The sequence below is a fragment of the Chelonoidis abingdonii genome, chromosome 11 (genome assembly GCF_003597395.2).
Source record: "Chelonoidis abingdonii isolate Lonesome George chromosome 11, CheloAbing_2.0, whole genome shotgun sequence".
NCBI classification, from domain to species: Eukaryota; Metazoa; Chordata; order Testudines; family Testudinidae; genus Chelonoidis; species Chelonoidis abingdonii.
This window is the reverse complement of record NC_133779.1, coordinates 16,458,175-16,467,619: the sequence shown is the minus strand read 5'-3', so window position 1 is coordinate 16,467,619 and position 9,445 is coordinate 16,458,175. Positions and strand designations below refer to the sequence as shown.

The 9,445-nt window shown below is 63.2% G+C and overlaps 2 protein-coding genes across 2 annotated transcripts in view; both read left to right on the top strand.

Annotated features, from left to right (window-relative positions):
* The window catches only part of LOC116840044 (branched-chain-amino-acid aminotransferase, mitochondrial-like), a gene marked incomplete at its 5' end in the record, with an annotated part of 11,528 nt that extends 11,339 nt beyond the window's left edge, over nt 1-189 (top strand). Inside the window, one exon of the mRNA XM_075071271.1 lies at nt 151-189. Within this exon, the coding sequence (XP_074927372.1) occupies nt 151-189 (39 nt within the window). The remainder of the gene's footprint in view (nt 1-150) is intronic.
* Nucleotides 190-7,008: 6,819 nt separating this feature from the next.
* Nucleotides 7,009-8,765, top strand: FGF21 (fibroblast growth factor 21). Its single transcript, XM_032806409.2, has 3 exons — nt 7,009-7,370; nt 7,842-7,945; nt 8,463-8,765. The coding sequence occupies exons 1-3, from the start codon at nt 7,130-7,132 to the stop codon at nt 8,763-8,765; spliced, it is 648 nt and encodes a 215-aa protein (XP_032662300.1). The 5' UTR covers nt 7,009-7,129.
* The last annotated feature ends 680 nt before the right edge of the window (nt 8,766-9,445 follow it).

Genomic DNA, 9,445 nt, shown 5'->3' with positions numbered 1-9,445 from the left:
TGTCACCTAGAGGGGGCACCAGCTCCCCCCGGCCTCAGGGCAGGGACTGGCTGGCTCAGGGGGGCGGGGAATGGGGCGCGGGGCCTGTCCCCTCTAGGGGGCACTGGCTGCCCCCCTGCTCTGACCCCCCCCCCATCTGTTTCCTTGCAGTATGGCTGTGTGCCCAGCGACTGGGTGTTGCCCGTCTGAGCCGGACTGGACCCTGCTCCCCTTTTTTGGGGGGTCTTTGACTTTAACATTCCCCCAAAGCAACCCCTCAGATGGTCCTCGTGTTGCCCATGACCCCCGTCCTGGCTACCCCCCGACTGACCCAGCTCCCCTGGGGCAGAACCAACCCCGCCCCGGGAGGAACCAGCGGCCCAAAGATCACAGCCGCCTGGCCCCCCCTTCGATGCACGGGACAGCCCCCTCACCCCCTTCCAAAGTGCAATATAGAGATAGTCCCCCCCGGGATTCCCCTCTGCCCGGTGCCCCCCTCCCCTCCCACTCCAGGATCCCCACTGCTTGGTGCCCCCGTTCCCTCTGCTCCCGGACCCAGTTCTGCCTGGTGCCCCCATCCCCTCTCCCTCCAGGATTCCTGGTGCCCCCATCCCCTGCGCCCCGACTCCCCTCTCCCCCCTGCCGCCGTCCGTCCCTGTGCCCCCATCCCCTCCGGATCGGGACGGGGTCACCCCACCCGCCAGCACCAGCGTAGCCGAGCCACTGCTGGGCACCCGGGAGCAGTGCATTGTGGGAGACTGGATCGACCAGTTGCAATGCCTTCTGGGCAAACTATCCCATCATGTAAATCCCACACACACACACACACACACACCACGCTGCACCCAGCAGCTGGAGGGTGGGCTGAGACCCCCGAGCTAACCCGCCTCCACTGCACCCGTTCTGGGCTCCCCCGGGCTCTCAGGCCGGGCCGTGTCCCTGGTGCCAGGCCGATGGGCACCGCCCTGCTGCCTGCCGGGCAGTGAAGTGCTGGGCGCTGACCCAAAAAGCTTTTTCTATTAAACCAATGAAACCAACCGGCTGGGTCCAGAGTCTGTGTTGGGGGATGGGGGACAGCGGGTGCTACAGGAGTCGTCCCCCTCCTCCCCCCAACTGAGATTAGGGCCCCGTCGCGCCGAGCGCTGCACAGACCTCACCCCCAACTGAGATCAGGGCCTCGCCGTGCCGGGCGCTGCACAGAAACAACCCTCTCCCCCCCAACTGAGATCAGGGCCCCGCCGCGCCGGGTGCTGCACAAACCCCACCCCCGACTGAGATCAGGGCCCCGCCGCGCTGGGCGCTGCACAGACCCCACCCCCGACTGAGATCAGGGCCCTATTGCACTGGGTGCTGCACGGACCGCCCCCCCGAAACCTCCCCCTGACTGAGATCAGGGCCCCGTCGCGCCAGGTGCTGCACAGACCCCCCCACCCCCCATTGAGATCAGGACCCCGTCGTGCCAGGCGCTGCACAGATCCCCTCATCCAGCTTTTCTTTTGTCTTGTCTCTCTTATTTCTTCAGACCGGGATCCTCCCCTGCTTGTCGCTTTCCTTCATTCAGCTTTCAAATGTCTCTTTTTCTGCCTTTGTCTCCATTCGTTCTTCCTGGGGTTCATTGTTCCCAGTTTGTCATTTTGTTCTCGGGTTCAGTCGAGGTTTTCATTCGGTCTCTGGATCTTTCTAGCGCTTCGCGGGTTCTTCCAGCTTCTTTATTCGTTTGCTCTTGTTTTTTCTTTCTTCCAAGTTTCTCATTCATTCCCTTGCTCATCCTAGTTTTTCATTCATTTTTCCTTGTTTTTTATTCGGTCTCTGGTTCTTCGTAGCGTTTCACAAATTCTTTCTAGCTCTTTATTCGTTCTTCCCACTTTTTCATTCATTCTTCCCAGTTTTTCATTCAATTTTTTCTCGTTTTTTATTCAGTCTCTGGTTCTTTCTGTTTTTTCACAAATTATTCCCAGTTTTTCATTCATTATTCCCAGTTTTTCAGTTCTCTGGTTCTGTCTAGTGCAGGGGTCGGCAAACTTTCAGAAGTGCTGTGCCAAGTCTTCAGTTTTTCCCTCTGATTTAAGGTTTCACGTGCTGGTCATACATTTGAACATTTTCAGAAGGTCTCTTTCTAGAAGTCTGTAATATAGAACTAAACTATTGTTGTATGGAAAGTAAATCAGGTTTTTAAAAATGTTTAAAAAGCTTCATTTAAAATGAAATTAAAATGCAGAGCCCCCCTGGAGCGGTGGCCAGGACCTGGGCAGCGTGAGTGCCACTGAGAATCCTTAGGCACCTGTGCCATAGGTTGCCTGCCGCTCGTCTAGCGTTTCACAAATTCTTCATCACTTTTTATTTGTTCTTCCCAGTTTTTCATTTGTTTTTTTCTAGCTGTTCGTTCGTTCTCTCTAGTTTTTCGTTCGTTTTCTTGAGTTTTTCACCGTTTCCATCTCGTTTTTTCCTGATGAGTATTTTCCATTTCTTTCTTGGTTCCCTCTGCCCCCAGCACCCCATTACATCACCTCCTTGGCCCTGCTGCTCTGTGGCCAGGGTCAGCTGCCTCCCCCCCTCCCGCAGCATCAGCCCCAATCGGGGGCAGGAAGGGTGTAAATATTTAGATAGGAGCCACCTGGCGCAGGGGGAGGGCTGGACCGAGTCATCCATCACCCCCTCACCCCCGCCAGCCGTACCCAGCCCTGGCCTGACGCAGGCTCGGATGCGGGGGATCGGAAGCGCATCCTGGAACGTGATGTGTGTGGGGAGCGGATATCTGGGATGGATGGAGGGTGTCGTCATGGGGGGTGGCTGGTTTCCTCATGAGATGGGCATGGTGGCAGCTGGAAGAGAACTCAGGAGTCCTGGCTCCCAGCCCCCTGCTCTACCCACTAGACCCCGCTCCGCTCCCAGAGCCAGGCGAGAACCCAGGAGTCCTGGCCCCTAGCACCCCCACTCTAACCACTAGACCCCCCTCCCCGAACCAGGGGAGAACCCAGGAGTTCTGGCTCCAGGCTTTTGTTTCTCAGTGCTGGGGTCCCCTATAAAGAGCCCCTGCACTGCCCCCCCCCCACCAACCAGCTGCAGGGGATGTGACAGCACATTCCTTTTGGATGAGATAGAAATTGCAAGTCATCATTCCCAGAGCTGGGCGGGGGGAGCCGGGGACTAAGCGGAGGGGGAAGGGGGCTGGGGCCACATGCTGAGGGGGCCCTGTCTCAGGAGGATGGCCCTTGAGCCACTGGCTCGGGGAGGGCCCTGGGAATGGGGGCTGGGTGGGGGGCTGGGGTCCAGGCTTGGGCGGGCCCTGGGGACATGGGCTGGAGGGGGCCCTGGGGATGCAGGCTGGGTGGGTGCCTGGGGCCCCTGGCTCAGGGGGAGGGCCTGGGGACACAGGCTGGGCAGGTGCCTGGGGAAGTGGGATGGGGGGGCCCTGGGGCCCCTGGCTCGGGGGGGGGACCCTAGGGCCCCTGGGTTGGTGGGGCCTTGGGGAGGTGGGCTGGGGGGGCCCTGGGGCTGTGGGATGCCTTAGGGACATGGGCTGGGGGGGTGCCTGGGGATGTGGGCCTGGGGGGGGCCCTGGGGCTGTGGGGTGCCTTGGGGAAGTGGGCTGGAGGGGCCCAGGTGGGGGGACTGGAGACTCAGCTGCAGGCAAGTGGAAAGTTGCATCAGGCGCTGGCCTGGCTCGGGCGGAGGGGGGCAGCTGGGGTCATGTTTGCCCTGGCACCGTGCTCGCACAGATCAGGCAGAGTCCCAGTGAAGCTGAACCCCCCCGATGACACGCACAAGCAAACGCCAACCGGTCTGGGCGAGCCGCGGCCCGGCCTGCGCGATCAGTCATGGGTGCAGATGAGTCAGCGGAAGCCGGCGCGGGCCCCTAGCACCTGCAGGCCTCAGGCTGGATCTCTAGAGCCAGGGATGGGCACGGCTGGGGCAGTGGGACCAGGCGTGGGGCCTGTAGTGCCGGGAGTGGGCATGGCTAGGACTCGGGGACCCGGCGTGGGGCCGCAGTGCCGGGGGTGGGCACGGCAGGGCTGGGACCCGGGGACCTGGCGTGGGGCCGTAGTGCTGGGAGTGGGCATAGCTAGGACTCGGGGACCTGGCGTTGCACTCGTAGTGCCGGCGGTGGGCAGGGCACGGCTGAGACACGGGGACCCGGCGTGGGGCCCATAGTGCCAGGGGTGGGCACGGCAGGGCTGGGACCTGGGGACCCAGCGTGGGGCCTGTAGTGCCGGGGGTGGGCACGGCTGAGACACAGGGACCCGGCGTGGGGCCCGTAGTGCCGGGGATGAGCAGGGCATGGTTGAGACACAGGGACCCGGCGTGGGCCCCGTAGTGCCGGGGGTGGGCACGGCTGAGACACGGGGACCCGGCGTGGGGCCCGTAGTGCCAGGGGTGGGCATGGTAGGGCTGGGACCTGGCGACCCGGCGTGGGGCCCATAGTGCCAGTGGTGGGCACAGCTGAGACACGGGGACTCGGCGTGGGGCCCATAGTGCCAGGGGTGGGCACGGCAGGGCTGGGACCTGGCGACCCGGCGTGGGGCCCATAGTGCCAGTGGTGGGCACGGCTGAGACACGGGGACCCGGCGTGGGGCCTGTAGTGCCAGGGGTGGGCCCTGGTTACGTGCCCAAAGGGGTAGGTGGGTCTGGCCCACACAGGCTGCCTGTGCCAGGCCTGGGAACTGGGCACAGTCGGGCGCATCCCTGCAGCCCAACCTTTGCCCCACTGGGCGCCCCCCTGCCTGGCCATGTGGCAAAGCCAAATATTTATATTTTCATTGGCTCTGTTTACAGTTTGAGAGCCAGGGAGCTGAACGCCGCAGGCCGGGCTTGTGGGCAGAGAGAACCCAGGCGTCCGGGCTCCCAGCTCCCACCTCCCCCGGCTCTAACCCACGAGACCCCAGTCCCCTCCCAGAACCAGGGATAGGACCCAGGAGTCCTGGCTCCCAGCTCCCCCTCCCCACACGCAACCACCAGAACCCCCTCTCCACAATAAACTAATTCTGGTAACTGTACACACGTGGCCGGATGTTGTGAGGCGTTTTGCAGATGTTCTGAGCAGAGTCATTAACACCCACACCCACAGCGCAGGGCCCGGCTCCTCCAGCAGGGGGCGCCAGGGACACACACAGAGCGCAGGGCCCCACCCTTCCAGCAGGGGGCGCCAGACACACACACACATTAGTGCAGGGCCCGGCCCCTCCAGCAGGGGGTGCCACACACACACATACACACACACACATATATGAGTGCAGGGCCCGGCCCCTCCAGCAGGGGGTGCCACACACACACACACACACACACACACACACAGAGCGCAGGGCCCGGCCCCTCCAGCAGGGGATACCAGGGAGAGAGAGACACACACGCACGCACACACACACACACACACACAGAGCCCGTCCCAGAGGGCACCAGGGACATGCACCCACACCCACCCACCCACCCACACAGCGCAGGGCCCGACCCTCCAGCAGGGGGCACCAGACACACACACACACACACACACACACACACACACACACACAGAGCGCAGGGCCCGGCCCCTCCAGCAGGGGGACACCAGAGACACACACCCAGTGCAGTGTCCAGCCCCTCCAGCAGGGGGCGCCAGGGACACATACACACACACACTCACACACACACACACACACACACACACACACAGTGCAGGGCCCGGCCCCGGCCCCTCCAGCAGGAGATACCAGGGAGAGAGAGAGAGAGACACACGCACACGTGCACACACACACACACATACACACAGAGCCCGTCCCCTCCAGCAGGGGGCGCCAGGGACACACACCCACACCCACCCACCCACACACACCCAGAGCGCAGGGCCTGGCCCCTCCAGCAGGGGGCGCCAGGGACACCCCCAGCACGGGGCCCGGCCTGCTCTGGGTGAGCACTTTTGGGCCCAAAGTCCCAATTCCCCGGGGATGAAATCATCGCGCACACGTGCCCCGAGGCTGGGCACAGCCACAGGCCTGAGTGAGCGACTGGAGCAAAGGGGAGGGTGATGGTCAAACCCAGGAGTCCTGGCTCCCCCCCTCCCCCAACTCTAACCACCATCTCCTCTTTCCCTTCCCCAAGCCAGGGGAGAACCCAGGTGTCCTGGTTCCCCGACACAAGGACCTATTCTCTGACCACTGGACCCCCATGTTCCCCTTCCCCCTAAGAACTCTGGTCCCACAAAAAAACCCCAAAAACAGTGGGGGGCGGAGTGGATGGATAGCTGGCAGCAGGGGTGTCTGGAGATGAGGGAGGGATGGTGTTGGGGGACCCCCAAGGGAACAGGGGATGTGGACCCTGGAGAGATGGGGGGGATGGGCACCTGGATGGGGGGTTTGGAGGGACCCCAGAGGGATGGTGGAGCTGGTGACCCTAGGGGGAGGGCAGAATGGGAGTGCAAGGGAGCCTGGAGGGGGGGATCCTGGAGGGATGCAGGAGATGGCAGGGTGGGGGGCTGAGGATCCTGGAGGGATGGAGACATGGGGACCCCAGGGGGCTGGGGACTCCAGATAGGGGACTGGGGACCCCAGGGGGATGGATGGGGGGCTGGGGACGCCGGGGATCTGCGGGCTGGGAACCCCTGGGGGGAAGGACTCTGGGGGCTGGGGACCCCTGGTAAAGGAGGGACTGGGGAGCCCAGATGGGGGGTTGGGGACCCCCAGGGGGAGGGATGGGAGGATGGGGCAGATGTGGGTCTGGGGACCCCGGTCGCCCCCCCCCTTCCCGATGTTGCATCAGGTTCTTTTCATGTGGCCGCCTCAGCGAGTCACTGACCGGAGCGGTCCCATGACTCAGGCGGGGGGGACCCGCCCGGGGGAATAAATAGGCGCCCAGGGGCCCCGCCAGGCTCAGAATAACAGGACCAACGATCTGCCAGAGACAGGCCGGGACCCCTCGCTCGTCCCCCCGCGCAGACCTGCCAAGGAAACACTCCCCCGGACTGTGCTGGAGCATTGCTACTCTCGGACTCCTGGGTTCCCTCTTCGGCTCTGGGAGGGGAGCGAGGTCTAGTGGTTAGAGCAGGGGGCCAGGACTCCTGGGTTCTGTCCCTGGCTCTGGAAGAGGAGTGAGGTCTAGTGGTTAGAGCAGGGGGCGTCAGGACACCTGGGTTCTCGCCCTGGTTTGGTCTCAGACCCGGCACTGCCTGTCAGCCCTCGGCATGTGGGGTGGCTCGACCCCCGTCCCGGCTGAGTCCTGGCTGCTGCTGGCTGCCCTGATGTGGGGGACCCGGCCCCCTGCACCCTCCCAGGCTGCCCCCCTGCAGAACTCCAGCCCCCTGTACCAGTTTGACGGGCAAGTTCGGCTCCGACACCTGTACACGGCCAACGCCCACACGCAGCTGTACCTGGAGATCACCCCGAAGGGCGAGGTGCGCGGGGCCCCCGACCAGACCCCCTACAGTGAGTACCACTGGGGTGACGGCAATGGGGGGAGGGGGCTGGGAGCCAGGACTTCTGGGTTCTCTCCCTGGTTCTGGGAAGGGAATGGGGTCTGGTGATTAGAGCAGGAGGGTCTGGGAGCCAGGACTTCTGGGTTCTCTCCCCGGCTCTGGGAAGGGAGTGGGGTCTGGTGGTTAGAGCAGGAGGGTCTGGGAGCCAGGACTTCTGGGTTCTCTCCCCGGCTCTGGGAAGGGAGTGGGGTCTGGTGATTAGAGCAGGAGGGTCTGGGAGCCAGGACTTCTGGGTTCTCTCCCCGGCTCTGGGAAGGGAGTGGGGTCTGGTGGTTAGAGCAGGAGGTTCTGGGAGCCAGGACTCCTGGGTTCTCTCCCCGGCTCTGGGAAGGGAGTGGGGTCTGGTGGTTAGAGCAGGGGGCGCTGGGAGCCCGGATGCCTGGCTTCCCTTGCTGACTTCGCTCTGCCTCGGGTGCTGCAGGTCTGATGGAGATTAAAGCGGTGAAGCCTGGTGTGATCCGAATGCAGGCGATGAAAACGCTCCTGTTCCTGTGCATGGATCCCAGCGGGCATCTGCATGGGGCGGTGAGTGGAAACCCGATGGCAGTGGGGCAGGGAGAGGATCTAGGGGGTCAGCTAGACAGGGCAGGGGGACACAACCAGCTAAAGGGTCCATCCAGCCCTGCATCACTCCCCCTCCCTGCCATCCTGGCTCTGGGAGGGGAGGGGAATCTAGTGGTTAGAGCGGGGGGCTGGGAGCCAGGACTCTTTGGTTCTCCCCTGGCTCTCAGAGGGGAGTGAGGTCTAGTTGTTAGATCAGAGGGCTGGGAGCCAGGATTCCTGGGTTCTGTCCTGGCTCTGAGAGTGGAATGGGGTCTAGTGGTTAGATCAGGGGGCTGGGAGCAAGGACTCCTGGGTTCTCCCCTGGGCTCTGGAAGGGGAGTGGGATCTAGTGGTTAGAGTGGGGGGTGCGGGCCTGGGAGTCAGGACTCCTGGGTTGTCTCCCTGGCTCTGGGAGGGGAGTGGGGTCTAGTGGTTAGAGCACGGGGGGCCCTCAGACACAGCTGCTCACCTGCACCCCCATAATCCCTTTCCCCCGCAGAGCTCCTACTCGGAGGAGGCCTGTAATTTCCACGAGAAGGTGCAGCGTGACGGTTACAACCTGTACTTCTCCGAGAGCCACAAGGTCCCAGTCAGCCTGCGGCCCGCGGAGGGGCCCACCGGCCGCGGGCGCCCGGCCCCCCGTCTCTTCCACTTCCTGCCCATGGTCAGCCGGGTGCCGGTGGAGCCCGTCCTGCTGGAATACGACTTCTACAGTGACCCGCCGCTGGACGTGGAGTCCTCCGACCCCCTCAGCATGATGGGCCGCCTCACCCGAGTCCTGAGCCCGAGCTACATCTTCTGAGAGCCTGCTCTCCTGGGTCCCCTGCCTGGCTTTGGGAGGGGAGTGGGGGCTAGTGGTCGGAGGAAGGGAGAGCTGGGAGCCAGGACTCCTGGGTTCTCTCCCCGGCTCTGAGACCGATTTCCCCTGGACTGGGATCTGTGGACGCCAGCGCTGAGCAGCCTGCGGGAGACAGTGGTCAGTGGTCCCCGAGGCGCAACGTCATCGGTCCTCGGGGCTGACTCCTATCAGCCATATTTCATTCCTATTTTTCTATGTATTTAATAACTTATTTATTATTCTGATGGATTTATTTATTGAGTGGGTCCGTGGAATCTGGTGCATGCGGGTGGGGGGGGAGATTCCTGTTATTTATTGGGGCATCGCTCCAGGACTGGCTATTTCGCGTGGGGTCCATAGTGGCTTCGTGGCCGATGGCTTCAGAATAAACTGCTGTGTGGGCCAAAGGCAGCCTGGTCTCTGTGTGGGGAGGGCTGCGATTTCTGGGGGTGGAAAAGGGAGTCTGGGGCAGGACGAACCGGTGGAAATGCGGCTGGGGGCAGGATTAAAAGTGGGTCCAGGGACCCATCTCGTGCGATGCAGCCCAGCGCCCCCCTAGCGCCGCCCTGGGGCATTGAGGCCAGACCTGACTGCCAGGGGAGAGCGCCCCCTGCTGAGCCCCTGCCTTGCCTCCTGCAGCCCAG

What these genes read in the sequence shown, in the direction of transcription:
- FGF21 (XM_032806409.2), top strand. Translation starts at nt 7,130, where the DNA reads ATGTGGGGTGGCTCGACCCCCGTCCCGGCTGAGTCCTGGCTGCTGCTG. An exon ending in CCCCGACCAGACCCCCTACA is followed by an intron (nt 7,371 to 7,841) that starts GTGAGTACCACT and finishes CGGGTGCTGCAG; the next exon opens with GTCTGATGGAGATTAAAGCG. An exon ending in GCGGGCATCTGCATGGGGCG is followed by an intron (nt 7,946 to 8,462) that starts GTGAGTGGAAAC and finishes TTTCCCCCGCAG; the next exon opens with AGCTCCTACTCGGAGGAGGC.